The 17,802-nt window shown below is 36.0% G+C and overlaps 1 protein-coding gene across 1 annotated transcript in view; it reads right to left on the bottom strand.

Annotated features, from left to right (window-relative positions):
* The window catches only part of ORC2 (origin recognition complex subunit 2), a 22,702-nt gene extending 4,900 nt beyond the window's left edge, over window positions 1–17,802 (bottom strand). The window contains exons 1-14 of the mRNA XM_029285013.1: window positions 17,675–17,802; window positions 15,629–15,690; window positions 15,052–15,152; window positions 14,365–14,502; window positions 13,944–14,117; window positions 12,817–12,909; window positions 12,005–12,033; window positions 11,276–11,333; window positions 10,889–11,064; window positions 9,803–9,901; window positions 7,882–7,991; window positions 6,008–6,140; window positions 4,807–4,903; window positions 4,028–4,174 (exon numbers count right to left, since the gene is read on the bottom strand). Of these exons, the coding sequence (XP_029140846.1) occupies window positions 4,028–4,174; window positions 4,807–4,903; window positions 6,008–6,140; window positions 7,882–7,991; window positions 9,803–9,901; window positions 10,889–11,064; window positions 11,276–11,333; window positions 12,005–12,033; window positions 12,817–12,909; window positions 13,944–14,117; window positions 14,365–14,502; window positions 15,052–15,142 (1,345 nt within the window). The 5' untranslated portion in view covers window positions 15,143–15,152; window positions 15,629–15,690; window positions 17,675–17,802. The remainder of the gene's footprint in view (window positions 1–4,027; window positions 4,175–4,806; window positions 4,904–6,007; window positions 6,141–7,881; window positions 7,992–9,802; window positions 9,902–10,888; window positions 11,065–11,275; window positions 11,334–12,004; window positions 12,034–12,816; window positions 12,910–13,943; window positions 14,118–14,364; window positions 14,503–15,051; window positions 15,153–15,628; window positions 15,691–17,674) is intronic.

Below are 17,802 nucleotides of genomic sequence, written 5' to 3'. Positions count from 1 at the left end.
CTGTGGAAATGGCTTTCCGTAACAGCTTTTATGACATGCCAGCATAGAAATGCAGACTGAGAAAGTAATTCCAAACTGTTACCTGAACTAAACTCTTTTTATGACAGATTATTGTTTGAATAAGGTCTGATACTAATTAGAAAAGAGCACATATTTTTAATAAAGAGGTGTGTTTAAGGGACTCATTTGGCTTTTGGATGGCAAACTGGGGGGTGCATTCCAAACAAGAAGAAAAAGAACAAAATGTAATTTAATAGGAATATAATTAAATTATTTAACACAATCTTATTCCATCACATTATTCTATCACAGTTTCAAAGCCTTCTGGAACTGTGACCAAGGCTTTCATAGAATTCATGAAAGCCTAGTCTCAATTCATACATCTCTGATAAATATCAATTACAGCATCAGCTGAATAGTCATTTCCAGCCCTTCTTATTTTTTATTAAAGAAATGATCCTGGATTTTCTTTATGAAGGGTCCTTCTAAATGTCTGTCAGAGGCATCAAGAGAATGTTAACTTATCCTATGTCTAGGACAAGAACTTTGATTAGACCAAGTCTTATAGGCTCCACCTATAGTGAGGGGAAAAATTATTTGATCCCCTGCTGATTTTGTATGTTTGCCCACTGACAAAGAAATGATCAGTCTATAATTTTAATGGTAGGTTTATTTTTAACAGTGAGAGACAGAATAATAACAACAAAAAAAATCCAGAAAAACGCATTTCAAAAAAGTTATAAATTGATTTGCATTTTAATGAGTGAAATAAGTATTTGACCCCTTCGCAAAACATGACTTAGTACTTGGTGGCAAAACCCTTATTGGCAATCACAGAGGTCAGACATTTCTTGTAGTTGGCCACCAGGTTTGCACACATCTCAGGAGGGATTTTGTCCCACTCCTCTTTGCAGATCCTATCCAAGTCATTCAAGGCTAACATTTGGCAGCTGAAACCTTCAGCTCTCTCCACAGATTTTCTATGGGATTACAGTCTTAGGACTGGCTAGGCCACTCCAGGACCTTAATGTGCTTCTTCTTGAGCCACTCCTTTGTTGCCTTGGCTGTGTGTTTTGGGTCATTGTCATGCTGGAATACCCATCCACAAGCCATTTTCAATGCCCTGGCTGAGGGAAGGAGGTTCTCACCCAAGATTTGATGGTACATGGCCTGTCCATCGTTCCTTCAATGTGGTGAAGTTGTCCTGTCCCCTTAGCAGAAAAACACCCCCAAGCATAATGTTTCCACCTCCATGTTTGACGGTGGGGATGTTCTTGGGGGTCATAGGCAGCATTCCTGCTCCTACAAACAGGACGAATTGAGTTGATGCCAAAGAGCTTGATTTTCGTTTCATCTGACCACAACACTTTCACCCAGTTCTCCTCTGAATCATTCAGATGTTCATTGGCAAACTTCAGACGAGCCTGTACATGTGCTTTCTTGAGCAGGGGGACCTTGCAGGCACTGCAAGATATCAGTCCTTCACAGCATAGTGTGTTACCAATTGTTTTCTTGATGACTAAGGTCCCAGCTGCGTTGAGATCATTGACAAGATCCTCCCGTGTAGTTCTGGGCTGATTCCTCACTGTTCTCATGATCATTAAAACTCCATGAGGTGAGATCTTGCATGGAGCCCCAGACTGAAGGAGAGTGACAGTTATTTTGTGTTTCTTCCATTTGCGAATAATCGCACCAGCTGTTGTCACCTTCACACCAAGCTGCTTGGCAATAATCTTGTAGCCATTTCAGCCTTGTGTAGGTCTACAATCTTGTCCCTGACATCCTTGGACAACTCTTTAGTCTTGGCCATGGTGGAGAGTTTGGAACCTGATTGATTGCTTCTGTGGACAGGTGTCTTTTATACAGGTAACAAGCTGAGATTAGGAGCACTCCCTTTAAGAGACTGCTCCTAATCTCAGCTCGTTGTCTGTATAAAAGAAACCTGGGAGCCAAAAATCTTCCTGATTGACAAGGGATCAAATACTTATTTCACTCATTAAAATGCAAATCAATTTATAACTTTTTTGAAAGGCATTTTTCTGGATTTTTTTTGTTACTGTTATTTTGTTTAAAATAAACCTACCATTAAAATTATACAGTAGACTGATCATTTCTTTGTCAGTGGGCAAACGTACAAAATCAGCAGGGGATCAAACATTTTTTCCCCTCACTGTTTTTTTCCCCTCAGTTTCTCCCATGACGCAGCCATAGAAAAAGCACAAAGCACAAGACTGGAGGAAAAATATCCAAGGATAACCATACAGAAGAATCTCAAAGATGCTTTTTCAAAAGGCAACTGGACTATGTTTTTTTTTTCCCTTGAGGAAGACGTTCCTTATCCAAGAAGCTTCTTCAGTTCTGACTCAATTCTGAAGTTTTTTGGATGAGAAGCGAAACATCTTCCTCAAGGAAAAAAACATAGTCCAGTTGCCTTTTGAAAAAGCACCTTTGTGACAGCCATGACCTGGATGACTGAGAATCTCCATAGACATGCAGAAGAAGATTTAACTGATGGAAAAATGGAAGACCAAACCACTGTCTTATGAATCTTAATTAAAGGAGCATGGTTGAAAAAGAACTAACGTAGATGCCATCTGAATAAATATGGGAGTAAGCTTTGCATCCATTACATGGTGCAAATTAGAAAGGGGCTAGCATTTCAATATTTACTGTAAACAAGGCTTGCATTTGATATACATCTGTTGCTGAAATTCTCTTGTAATGGCTCCATTAGATTTTCTACAATAAATTTACTATCAAGAGTTTTGAAATTCTATACTTTCAGAGTCAGTCTGGTGCTTACAGAGAAAGGCTCTAAGAAGAGAAAAGATGAGCAATTAAAAGGCTAGGTAATAGTGCTTCTCCAAAATCTACAGAGATCAAAATGAGAGCATTCTGGCTTTCTGATAGGTTTCAACAGAACTAATGGGAACCAGTCTGCCTTCTATGTTATGATGAAAATTTCTCTGTGTTGAGTACATCTGGAATGATTGAAATGATTGGGGATCTCTATTCAGTAGCTGAAGAACCTTGAAAATCAATGCCTTCAAAGTAAATAGAAAGTCACTGGAATTACTATTGCCTTTTGCATCATAATTTTCCATAACATCCAACAGGCTCAGAGAAATAAATACAGGATAAAGTGTATTACAAGCTTGGTGATGGGACAGTTCCCTATATTCATTGCCTTGGCTCTCCCTGATAGTAACCTAACATTGTATCTTGGAAGCAGGACTGAAAATAGCAAAACACTGTTAGCAGGATCTACTTATATGCTCTTTGTGTATGTTGTGCATAAGGTTTCTCACCTGCTTATGAAAGGATTTGGATTTTGATGTCTGATAATTCATGTCTGAAGATGTTAAATAAGCATGTTTCATTTGGTGGAAAAATGTTTTTATAAAGCCATTTGCACTGCCCTAAGCTTTAGGAAATGGATGTCATACCATTCATTTCTGACAGGAAATCCTGAACTGCAAACTCTTGGCAATGTATTTGCCATCCTGCCAGGTAGCCATCACTTGCTGAAGCTCCCCACTATCCTAGATGAAGGCCTACAATGAACTGGTTGGCTAACAGAGTTTATGAGACTAAACTGGCCATCCATTAGCCCATTCTATGGATGCTCCGCACACCAACTAGGTAGGGATAGATTAAAACTACTTAAATAAGTCCAAATATTTCTGCAAACTTATAGCAGACTTATAAGTTTAGTACTGTCATCTTGTAGGAAAGTAATGTCTTTAACACTTATTTGTAAAAAGACTTTATAAAAACACACTTGCTAAAATAAACTGATCTGAAACTGCCATTGAACTGTTCTTAGATTCTGCTTTACCAGTACAAAATAAATCATAGTCTCTTAATAAATCTAAATATAAATAATCATAATTCCACCATTGGTAATATGCAGAATAAAAAACAGTCCTAGAATGAATTACGTTTGTACAATGGGACCTATTACTACTATCTGGTATTTATGATGAATTTACACACAACATACAGTTTGAAAAACCCAGTAACCTACTGAGTGGTGCATTAATATGATCAATGGATGCTATGAGGTAGACATTGGAAAGCGAAGACAATTGTCCTAGGATTTGCTGACTTTTATCTCCTCTTAACATCTTACTGTCCAGGTTGTGGATGAGAAGATACAGTTCCGAGGAAACATCTGGCAAACAAGAAAAAAAAAAAGAAATACCAATAGTCAAAGATCAAAAATAGAATATATAAATAATGGTTACAGGATTGGTGTCTGGAATGTTTGATGCTTAGGTGAAAAAAAATGCCACTTTTTGAAATAAAAGTTTTTCAGAACAGCTTACGGACATTTTAAAATTACAATGAATACATAATCCATACTAAATCTTGTTTAAACGAATAGCCTATATTAAACCTTCTTTAGTTAAATAACATTATGCATTTAATGTACTTGGACAATTGAGCTTCATGATGGCAAGTTGAAAAGGGGAAGGCCACTGATTGGGATGAAAAGCAGGGATGAATTGAGACAGAAACCCAACGATACTAGAAATCCTCTAAAATTCTTTGCTGCTTGATTTCTGTCATTGTAGAGGGGAGGAGGGGGACAAGGGGCTTGGGGATTCCAAACCTATTGCCAATCTGTCCTTCCAAAGCAGGAAGCTCAGCATGATTGCTAAACCTACTGGATCAAGTCTCTCAAATTCTAATTTTTCTCTATTAAATGCAATTTAAATCACCTCGGATCATTAGTCACAATATATCAAGAATGTTTAAGGCAACAATACATAAACTTGTAGAATGACTGACCAGATAGTTTACCTTCTTTAAAACTTTTTAGGATGAAGTCCACCTGGTCCTGGGGGCTACGAAAGGTACCCATGTGATTCAATACCTCTTCTGTTATAGAATTCAAAATCTGGCACAGAACAATGGTAGGCCGTCATCTTCTTTTAACACTTTGTTTTTAAAAGATTCTTAGAAGAATTAAATCCGAACTGAAAACAAACTTTTGACCATTGTATCTACTTGAATAAATTATAACATTCCTGTACTGAAAGTGAAATTATTGTAGAAACTCTCACAAAATGTAGAAATACTTTTCACATAAACATTTAATAATAAGCAAAAGATTTCATAGGCTGCAGCTTTTATGACAGCCCATTTGGAGTTCTGGGAAGAAGGTTCTAGCAAAACTACGCCCAAAAATGTTGTCAAGAAAAGTGCAGGGACTTGTAAATCATCAAGAGTCAGGGCTGACGCTATGGACAGTAAAAACAAGTAGTTCCTATCCCAAAGGTACTTTTCCAAAAGGCAATTGGACTTTCTCGGGTTTTTCCTTGAAAATGTTTTGCTTCTCATCCAAGAAGCTCCTTCAGTTCTGAAGGGACATTTTCAAGGGAAAAAACCAACAAAATCTTGTTTTTTGGGAAAGCACCTGTGATTGAGAATCTCCATAGACAAGTACGGTAGTTCCTATGTTTCAAATTAATCCAATTTGCTCCTAAGAGCTCACTTTTCTTGTAAGTGGAATCTATAAATAAAAAGTTGCATTCAAAATAAGTCCACAACAGATTTTGGCTAGCTATATCACACAATATGCTAAACCATGGTTTAACTGTGGTTTACCAAAGAAACCACAACTGACTGGATGACAAAGCACTCTAAATTACAAACAGCAAAATGTAATTTAGCACTTGTGTTGTCAGAACCCAGCCATCATATTCTAGGATTAAGTGCAGAAAAGATAAGCAATTTGAGAAATGTAGTTAGTCTTCATTCAGCGATCAGTATTGGCTGCAGCAACTCAGTCGTTAAGTGAAACAGTTGCTGAATGAAACTGCAACAATGCTTATGATCTTATTTCAGCTTTCTTTTTCTTTACAGACCTGAGAAAGTCATAAATGTGAGAATTGGCTGTACAGCTGACTACCTGTAATATCGTTCCATCTATATTACTGCATTTTGTAGTAAAGCTTTTGTTAACTGATCAAAGCTAGCCGTATATCTGTTTTTTGCTTACTGATTTTATGGTGATGTTGGGGAAGAATCCATTTACCACAAGATGTACTGAATCCTGAAGAAGAGAAATACGAAATTTTTCCAACAGATCTCTTTTTGAACCTAATCCATATAGCACAATATTGAACCCCAAGCTGTAAGAAATAAAGAAAAAAAGTCCTTGAATATGACAAAACAAAGTGCAGTGCAATATAATGTACTAAAAATGCTTAGGCTGATCACAAGAACTTCTTGTTCTAAAAATGGGGTGTGTGTGCAAAATTTGTTGTTTTATTTCTGAGCATTACTCAACTGAAGATTTATTTTTTTTAAAAAAGGTCCAGGATTTCAGTTTATCAGTAGTATACCAGTTTTTTCTAATCAGACAAACTGTCAATTCTTTACCTATGAGCAAGTTTTCTGCTAATTGTCTATCCTGATTTTCTATCTTATGTATTTTCTTAATAGCAAAAGCTTGCCTTAAATAGGAGGAAAAAAAAGATCTGTATTCTGAATATCTAATGTTTTCTACATTTAATCAAGTTGAAGTGAGTTTGCTCAGCATTGAATCTATTTCATTCTGTTTACTGTTTTGACTTTGGAAAAAGTCTCTCAGTGAATATTAAACTTCTTAGCATTACAGGTCATCGTCTACTTACCACCACAATTGAGCCCAAAATTTCCACTGCTAACCAAGACAGTTGTTTAAGTGAATTTTGCCCCATTTTACGACCTTTCTTGCCACAGTTGTTAAGTGAATTACTGCAATTGATAACATGATTGTTAAGTGAATCCGGCTTGCCCATTGACTTTGCTTGTCAGAAGTTCACAAAAGGTGATGATCACATGACACTGGGACACTGCAACTGTCATAAATATGCCAGTTGCCAAGTGTCTGATTTTTTTGTCACGTAACCATGGGAATGCTGTTGTAACTTTGAACGGTCACTAAATGAATAGTTTTAAGTTGAGGACTACCTGTAGTTATTTTATATAAGCTTCAGGGTTGAACTGTGAAGTCCTTGATGCTCTCTGAGTTTGGTTTGCTATTAGACGTTTCGCCACCTAACTAGATAACATCAGTGTGAGCAAGTGTAGATTTTGCTCCCTGTTTATGAGCATTCATACAGAAAGAATAGTCATTCCTTGATAGAAGTTTGCCTACATGCAAATTTCTCCCATATGTGTGCTTTCTAAAGCATTTGTTGCCCTATGTGGTTCCAATAGAAGGAAATATACGTAGCTCAGGGTTGAAATACACACATCAAATTCTTCAGAAAGCATGCAAATGGGAGAAATTTGCATGTAGGCAAACCTCCATTAATGCCTATAAACAGGGAGCAAACCCTACACTCATTCATACTAGTGAGGTTACCTTGTAGGATGATGAAACCTTCAAGCAAACAACCAACCTTAGAGAGCACCAAGGACTCCGTGAAAGTTATTAAAAATAGAATTGCTCTGGAAGTTTATGAAGGCTCAGGATGATGCTACTAAATTAATGATAGTGACTGATGATTTTGGAGGACTTTGCTTATATCTGCTTTCGTGACTTGATGAATTTTAATTTTTACCATGGATGTTTTAGTGTATTGTTACTATATATATTTGTTGTAAGCCACTGAGAGTCCAGTTGATAGTGGTGTGCACAAATAGAAAAATAAATACAATTATCATAAGTCATGGCTGAAAGAAATATTTATACTTTTTCAATTATCCATGAAATTGTGCAGGCCTCAGTTCTAGGAAATATTAATCATACACAATGATGAAATATTAACTATATCCAACGATCCAGTTTTATTCAACAAAATGATTTCAAAGCATAGCTGGGGTGATTTATTTCAATTTATTCTCTGGACAGCAAACTCCTACTAAAATATAAGGGATACTTACTGCAGTTGCAACATCCATTTGTAGAAGAGGGATTTGTGTTGTGTCATTAACTTTTCACGTTCAGCAGCAAAAGCAACAGGTACGTCATTCAAGAGATTTTGTAGGGATTCCTAGACCATTTAGATTCATTGCAGAAATAAAGGGCTCATGAGTAAATGTCTAATTAATGATATAATGGAAAAGTTCTTAACTAATGGAAAGGCTTTGAACAGAATGATCTTCATTATCAGACATTTCCCATTCCTTCTCCATCTCCCTGCTCAGAAAGAGCTAAGGACTAATAGAATGCAATTGAAAGTGCTTTAACTATGAAACTATGATTTGATACCGAGTTTCCTTTAGGACTGTATTCCTCCACCAGAATTGGCTCAACCACTTTGATCATGCTGGGAAAAGCATGATTGTTCCATATTTTGGGGAGGTCAGGGAGGCCAAGGTCCAGAGTATTTTTTTGTTATCAAACCATTCCTTTTGAATGGGCCCTTCTCAAGTTGCTTTCCGGAAGTTTCTGAAAATAGAGCTTTTCTAGAGCGCGTTTGGGAGTTGATGCCAGATGCTCTCTGGAATGTGTGTTTGTCTATTTTTGACTGCTGGTTCTTGTACTTTTAATTGTTATTGTTTTTGCTGGGAGCACTGCAGCAGAATATAAATGTGATACACAAAAAGGAATATACAGCCTTTTAAAGGCATAAAGGTGTTTCACATGAGATGCAGGCATGTGTGCATAGAGAAGCTCCATCCTGGACTCATACATTACTCCTGTGATTCTAGCATCCATCTATGATGGATGAACACAACTTTCTAAATCCTCAGCAACCCCATTGCCAAATAAGGAATTCCAGTAGTTGGTTTACACATAGCATTGGACTAAACTCATAGATTTGGGAACAGAATGTCTGAGATACTCTATAACCTAGAGTATTTTCTTCTAGAGTCTGTTGAACTGCTCTAGAACAGCATGGTTCAGAGAATTCTGGAATGGTATGATAAAGGGACTGGATTCAATCAATGAATTCTGCACATCCTATTCAGGTATATAGAGAGCAGTAAGACTGCAAAAGTTGGTATAAAAAATTGAAGGAATACCTTTAAGTACTTGGATAAGATACTATGATTTTTTTAAAGTTTTACTGTATCGGGAGCCTGTAAGCTGCTTGATTGAGAACCAGTTTGGGGTAGTGTTTAAAGCATCAGGTTAGAAAATGGGAAACCGTGAATTCTAGTCTTGCCTTTGAGATATTTATTTGTATCCTACCTTTTATTATTTTTACAAATAACTTAAGGTAGCAAACATAGCCAGCATTCCTCCCTCCTCCTATTTTGCTCAGAACAACCCTGTGAGGTGAGTTGGACTGAGACAGAGTGACTGACCCCAAGGTCACCCAGCTGGCTTTTCATGGCTAGTCACTTTCTCTCAGCCTAAGAAGAAGGTAATGGTAAATCATTTTTTAAAATGTTGCCAAGAAAACTGCAGGGACTCATCAGTCAGTTGTCACATCAAAATCAACTCAGAGGGAGAAAAGAAAACAAGAAAAGAAAAGGCTGCTTGATTACAACACAGATATTTTCAAAAATTTCATGAGCCAGAATTTTAAAAAAGAATTTTTTTCAGTTCCCATAGACATCATAGGTAAGTACAGTATATGTACTTTCTCTGGCAAACTCCGTACAAGTTATTTGCCCATCCAGTTCTTTAGAATGTTTTTTTTTATTAATTCAAATCTAGTTTACAGTTCTGGGATTTCCTCATAATTTTTCCATCCAAGTACTAACCAAGTCCATTCTGTTTAGCTTTTCAAGTCCAAACAAAGTGACAGCTAACTACATAGAAGATACAACATTCTGCAGTATGTAAACTATAACTAGTGGTTTGGGATATTGGGTAAATTCTGATAAATCTCTTTCTCAGTACATACTATACCTGATCCAGTTTTTTTTTCTCCAACTTCTGCAGTGTTCGATCAGAGGTTAAAACTTTAGAACTGCTGTGTGCTTCAAAATACTCTTCTACCAAATTGCTCTGAAAATAAATATACACAGAAGAATAATTATTATCTTCTGGCAACATTAATTGAGGAACAAATTGATGGCTTCATTTCATAATCCAGATTCTAGAGAACTGATTAATGAAGTGCAAAATCTACTATAGAAAACAGGATATTGAAATGAATCTAAATTCCCTCTAATGATTAATAGTGTACCATATATACTCACGGATAGGCCCATCCTCAGGTAAGCTGACTAATGATTTTTTTTAACTAAAATACCATAAAAAATGTGCCACCTGCAGATATGCTGACCCTCAAAAATTTTGTGTATTAATTTTCACAACTAGCTTATCCACAGGTGATGAATTTTTCATCCTATTTTGGTTAAAAATTCAAGGGTTCGGTTATCCACAGATAGGCTTCTCCACAAATATATATATATATATGTATTTTTAAAAGTATCAGTGTATATACTCATGGATAAGTCCATCTGCAGGTAAGCTAAACCCAATTTTTGGGATGTATTTTGAAACGTAAAATTCTTGGCTTATTTGCAAGTTTATACAGTAATTAAAAACAAATATTTGGCATGTTATATTTTCACTTACAGAAATATTTAAAAAAACCTTCTTTCCATTCCATCTTTACTGTTTTATCTTTTTCCCATGTGTTTAATTTTAGCTTTTGTTAAACATTTTATATATACTATAGAAAAGATAGTAGAAAATACTTTGCTATAAGGATACAACTTATTTTACTTAGAGATATAATTAGGAAAGTAAACCAAGAACATACACACTAAATGAAACTTTGTGAAGGCATTTAGTAAATTTGTCTCCAGAATTTAGTCAGGAGAATTAAAGCTAGATAAACTAAACTGCAACAGGACACTTTTCCAAAACTACCCAGAGGAAAAATGTATTTGACGTATTTTTGAACACAGTGAAAACTGCTTCTAAAAGACCTTATTATTGTACTCATTGTACCCTGGAAACAAACTGATCTCTGAGCATGCTTACAGAAATATATCTCTTCAGCTTCTTAGCAGATGTTTCCTTGTTAGGTGGAACAGAAGAGGTTTGGGCTCTGATAGGGATTTTTGGAGGAACAGCAGATACTGAGCAAGCATCATCCCCTTCTTCTTCAGGGGTTGAAGCAGAAAAATCACTTTCACTATCAGAGCACATGTTTAAGGCTAAAAAGGAAAAAAAATAGTTTAGAATACAAGTAGTTCTTGGATTAGGAGACCAACAGTAATCATATTTTAGATTTAACATTAAAACATTAAGCCAGGACTGTGGAAAGCTCCTTCACTAAAAATCTCAACCTGGAACTGGAAAGCAAATTATAGGAAAAATATCTCATAATGTCACAAAATTGTGTTAGCTAGAACTACTATTTCTTACCTGTCATTCTTTTCCGAGTCCGGTGAGATAATTTTGATAATAAATCATTCCTTTTAGTCTGTTAGGAATAGCAAGTATATTAGATCCCATTCTTAAAAAAACATGTCTAAATATTCTATTTCCTGACAAAATAATCATCTAAATGCAAAAAATAAATTTTATTTCTAATTGTAAGGTCTCCTATCTCATTCAAAAGACAGACCAAATATTTTCAAATATATGGATGGTGTTTATATACAACACTATCTGTTAATCAAAATGGAAATCACACATGTATCTGATTTCCTTGGTACTGTGGTCCTCAACCGTTCCATCTCTGCAGACCGGCAGTGGAGACGGGAGCAGTGGCAGAGGGGAGAACGGATGGTTTCATACAAGCACCCAACACTTGTGCAAATGGAGCTTCATGCGCTCACCCACCGTTTGAGCGGCTTGGTTCCCAACAGGCCGCATCTTGATACAGGGAGTTGGGGACCCCTGCCTTAGTAGACCTCCACCTGTATTTTGGAGAGATGGGGGCTCTCCAATGCAAACCTGGCAGATGTAGTTAAATGGAAGGAAATGGGAAATCCAAATTCAACTATTGTATATAATTTTCAGAAAGATACCTTAAGACTGAATACATACTTAAAATATTTGAAAATATATTTATATCTGCAGAGTAGAAAATAATTCCAAGTTTACATCAATCACAACTGATATTTTTAACAGCCAAAAAATTTCACTCACATCTTTCTGGTCTTTGCTTGAAGAACATTCTGAAATTAAAAATTGAGTCATAGATCAGGATTTTGGGATTTTGCACAATTTCAAGTGTATCACAGGATTGTTTAAATGTACATTTCGGCTAAAACCAGAGATTCAGCCTAATTTAATATGCAGTATTACACATTTGTCCATCCAAGTAACAATTGTCATCAGGAATTTTTTGCCTTGATAACTCTATTGCCAAGGTTCTCCCTATATAAATTCTATGCTACTTACAGTTTATCTGAATTATAGAGATAACCCAGCCTTATAAATAATGTTTCAATAAATTTAGGTTTATATGCTGTTGGTTCAGACAAGGAATTTGGGAGCACAAGAATCAGCAAATCTGTAGGACCTGATACTAGCTTCTTTTAAGATGCAGCTATTAATCTATGCCACTTCTTCAACATTTGTTCCATAGTTACCTAATTATGGACACTGCAATCTATATTACCACTCTGCAACTGGAAACTATGTAATGGAAATAAGACTAAAAACTGAAGTCTTTGGAATCTGTATATAAATAATCATATACAGTAATATATAATAATTAGTATAGTAGGAAGTATATAATCATATATGCAGAATTCCCAAATGCCCTTTCAAGCAGTTGTTATGAACAATTCTCCAATTTTTGTTAAACATTCACAATGAACAACAAACACATGCAATATAAAATACATATTCTTGTCTACCTTATTTCATTAGAATGACTTTTTTTTAAAGCAAATTCTGTAATTCCCTATTTTAATCAAGTATCTAACATTTTAAAAACTATTAACCGAACTTACTACTGCTCATTTTTGGAGTGTTTGTTTTCTCCTCACACTTCTTCAAACTGTTTTGCTTTGCATTCTTTGCAGAGTTCTGAATTAGCTCAGAAACTTTAAAATAAAAAAGAAATATCTAATTAAAGCAGCATGTAAATATTACATAAATACTCAAAGGATAGCACAGACACTGTATCATGTACAAATGTATTCAATATCTAAAGTTACTAGCAATAGTAAATAATATGATTCTAACCAAAGAAATACTCAGGGCAACAAGGATATAGCTACCTATTTACCTACCTATTTATTTATTTGTATATATTTTACTGATCTTGATTTTCAAAGTCTTTGGTTCCCTAAGCAGTCTACCTTTTAGGAGTAGTAACAAAATATCTCTTTTACAAATACTTCTTCTGGGGTGTCACCCATTTATGGATTTTTCTCTGAATTAGTGTTCACATTAAAATCACTCTGACATCAAATGAAGACGTTTTCACAAACTATTTAATTGGCTTTAACTTGTGTGGCTGCCTAGTTTATATGATGCTGTTATCTTGTATTTTATTTGATTTTATCATACAAGTTTTAACTTGGATTGAATTTCCCGTTTTTTAAATTGTAAATCACCCAGAGCATTTTAGCTATTGGGCAGTTTAAAAAAAATAAAAGCCAGGTTTAGCTTTTAATTTTAAAACATTTCAATATTAACTATGTTGTGATACGTGCTGCATTTAGAACTTTCCAAACTTTTAGAAGCAAGCTGTCAAACTGTCAGGAATAAACGACCAGACCTGCATGTGTAGAGCTCAAACTAGGTGCTTTATTATTGTATGCCAATTTTACAGAACTCTTCGCAGACATGTAGATTCGCCTGGGAAAGACTAGGTAAGATTCAAAGGCATTCTTGTGTTTATGTAAAGAGTCTGTGCTAATTCCTCGATTGATCCCTCTTCCAGACTGGAATGGTTGCTCTCCAATATAAACTAACAAAAGACTAGTGTTGTGAAGTAGAGCTGTAAAGTCTCATCAGTCCAACAAAAATGACTAATTACATGTATTTTATACATATCCATGGAATCTGTTACTCACAGGACTGACAGACCTATGGATTGTGGGTTCAGAGCAGATTTAGGTTTTGTTTTTTTAAAGGAATCCATGAGAAAGCAAGCCATACAAAAGTATACAAGTACCCATATATGTAAAAGGAACAGAACATGAAACACAATACATGCCTCTCTCTGCCATCTTATTAGAGCGTTTTGGAGTTTGGAATGGAAAGACATCACCACCACTTGCGCTGGAACCATTCCTCATTGACTCTAAAAATATACATATCAATTAATCTTTAGAAGCAAGCTTTAGAGGGAAGTGGTAAAAGATTTATAGCAGTTCTGTGCCCAACAACAGATTATATCTTATTAGGAATATAAACATTTATTTTTAAGAGTGAATATGAATGTCTTATTTCTTGGTGGCATTATGTATAAAATATTGAATATTTTCATGCATAATATGAAGTAAAAATCCACATAATGTTGGCTGTGAAAATGTTGTTTCCTGAAGTACCTTGGACGTCTAGAGCAGTCACATAATCCTGTTCTTTAAAAATATCCTGGGTTTCCTCATCTGAGCTGGTGTCCAGATTTTTCATCCATTTTTTAATATCAAGTGTATGTGGAACACTTAACTTACGAACTCTGAGACCTGAAAATACAATAAGATGCTTAAGGAAAAATACATGATTACAATAAATAATTTTCATAGGTCTGTTAAAACTGATCATTTTCAGGGAAGCTATACATTCTAGAAAAATAAAGCTATATGATCCATTTTTGATAGAATGTAAAGAATACAAAATAATTGCTTTAAGAAGTAACATTATAAAGTTGACATTACAAGAAGAGTCAGTTGGCAAAACTTCCTGAAGACAAAACTTTATATATCTAAGTTAAAGATAATGTGCTGTTGGGAAATTGTATTTTTGTTATAAAGTTGCCCATATTGATGACATTAATGCCAAAGTTAACTTACTATGGTAAGATTGCTAAATAGTTCTGCAGCATTGTTTTGCTCTCACATTATATTTTTAGAGGATCAAGTGGTAATTAATTTCCCCAAGTACAGAAAAAAACATTGCTTTTAAAATAATGTAATTAAATATTTAAGCACAACAAAAATTATTCATATTTTTGGAAATTCCAGAATTAATATTACCTTATTCTAATAATAATAAAGTAAAGCAGCTAAAGATACCTGCACCCTCAGAAATATGCTTCAGAACATCTTCATCAGCCACAAATCTGACATTTAGGGCATTAATCCCCTTTATCTTTCGATTACTCATATCGAAGTATCTAAGCCAAAAAGAAAGTAAATTGATATATTCCTATCAAGGCACAAGTCTCATAGAAGTTTAATTTATTACTATGAATAGCACCTAAACCTACAATGCATATTAGGTCAGGAAAAAATATATATTATTATTACTACTTCTAGTAGTAATTACTACTATTAGTAATAATAATATATAATTTTTTCTTGACTTAATATGCATTGTAGGTTTAGGTGCTATTCATAATAATAAATTAAACTGGATTTTATAAAAGCTTGCAAGTATATATTTAAACAAGACATTGGATAATTTCCTTGCTGGATGTTGCTATCAAGAAGGCACATGTAGAATTCTAGATAATATCCTCATAACATACCAATGGAGTAAGGCAAAACTCAGATTTGGCACATTAAAATATATAAAACTCAAAACTAGTTAACTTTGAGCAGTCAAAAATACAACAATTTGTCTAGTAGAGTAAATAATGACTTGACTCACTAACATATGGGAAGACCAAATAAGCCTGTGGTGGTAGGGCCCAACTTGGCATCCTGTGTAATCTGGAGGAAACAAGGGGAAAAAATACAATTAATAGATATCATGAAATAATCAGAAAGGTTGATTTGCCACAGCACTGAAAGTAGGGATTGAGTTTCCTTATCTGACTAAGGTATGCAAAGCTTGTAAAATTATGTTATATTTTATCTGTATATTCCAATAATTTGATATCAATAACTGGAATATGAATTATATATACTTTTTGGCAGAACACTCCTAGTGATCTTCTTTGCCACCTAATTAAAGTTTTTGCACAAACAGTATACAATAAATGCTTGCAAAATGGAGGTAGCTAAAGATGAATGCAGAATGTGTAAACACATTCTATTCTTAAAACAATCTGACATTATCACTAAAGAGAAAGGTATATAATTGCCAGATGCTGCTTTGGAGATGAAATGGCAATTATTTTGGTATTACAGTACTTAACAAATTGTTCAAAAGTTATACAAAAATTCTGACTGGCTTTCACATCAATGTAAAAAGAATGCAAACCAATGTCATCAACTGAAGCACATTTACTTGGAAAGGAACAAGGGTAGGCAGTTATATTTCTCAATAAAGAAACAGAATATGATGCTAAAGCCATCATAAGAATATAGCACAGGTAGTCCTCACTTACGATCACAACTAAGCCCAAAATTTCTGCTGCTAAGCAAGACAGCTGTTAAGTGAATTTTGCTCTATTTTACAACCTTTCTTGCCACAGTTAAGTGAATCCGTGCAGTTGTTAAGTGAATCCAGCTTTGCTTGTCAGAACGTTGCAAAAGGTGATCACATGACCCCCATCATAAATACCAGCTGACAAATATCTGAATTTTGATCACGTAACTATAGGGATGCTGCAAGTGTGAAAACAGGTCACAAGTCACTTTTTTCAGTGCCACTGTAACTTTGAACAGTCACTAAACAAATGGTTATAAGTCGAGGACTGTCTGTAATACAATTCTTTATATACCTATTCAAAATTAAGCCCTGCTGTGTTAAATGGGACTTACTTCCAATAAGAGAAAGCAGGATTGTGGTTATCCCACTTTTCAGCAGTTGTGTGCAATTAAGGAAGCCCACAATCACAGTACATCATAAAAATGAACCCCCTGTAGAAATAAAAATAATTTAATCTGAATAAAGATATTATACTAATGGCCTTTAAAAAAGGCAACCTCAGAGCAATCTCCTGTGGAATTCACACGAGCAGCCTGCAACTACCCTGCAACTACCCGCGTATTCGAACTACAATTCCCAACATGCCCCACTATGGGTCGTGTCGGATCGCACAGTTGCGAGTTGCTTCTGGAACAGTGTTTCTCAACCTTGACCATTTTAAGGCATGTGGACTTCAACTCCCAGAATTCCACAGCCAGCATTGCTGGCTGTGGAATTCTGGGAGTTGAAGTCCACATGCCTTAAAATGGTCAAGGTTGAGAAACACTGAATTCTGGAAGATCTTGAAGCTACACCTCTTGTGGACTTAACCGTAAACACCTTCGCGTACAGCTGCAGGGTCGGAGGAAGAAAGAGTTCCCTTGATTGGTCTACTCTTATTTTGTTTTTTTAGTTAGCAGAGCCCGTGTTTTGTCCGTTGCCACCAAACCACCCAGAACAGGACGAGGCTCCTTTTAATTCCTCCGGTACTTGGCCGCTTAATATTCTCTCAGGCACTTGACAAGCCAGGAGGAAAGCGCCCTTCCTTAGCCTGGCACCCCCGCCTCCCTGTACCCAAAGCGCACGTCTCACCGAGCTCACCTCACCTCTTTACTGAGCAACAACTGAGTGACCAATCAATGCCTTCGGGACGTTAATTTGGGGCCGACAGTTGCGCTCTCGCTCGCTCTCTTTCCCCCCCCCCCCTTCGTGCGCGGAAGTCTCAACCACGCGTCCTTAATACTGAATCGTCTTTTCCCCTCAGCCGAGCTCCGAATTGTCACCCGGCCCGCCCCGCCCCTGGCTCGCCTGCGCGCTCCACCCAGTAACCCCGTTGCTCACCAGATCACAGCACCGGAATAAACGCGAGTTTCCCGCCAGCTGCCGGACTGCGACCCACCCTCTTTCTCAGGATATCGTGGACCACTCCAGGAGGCGGAACTAGCTAGCCTTCTGTTGCGCTTTGGCTT

This window comes from Protobothrops mucrosquamatus, unplaced genomic scaffold (assembly GCF_001527695.2).
Source record: "Protobothrops mucrosquamatus isolate PMUCROS unplaced genomic scaffold, P.Mucros_1.0 scaffold1184, whole genome shotgun sequence".
Classification (NCBI taxonomy): Eukaryota; Metazoa; Chordata; class Lepidosauria; order Squamata; family Viperidae; genus Protobothrops; species Protobothrops mucrosquamatus.
This window is presented reverse-complemented; position numbering and strand designations above follow the sequence as displayed.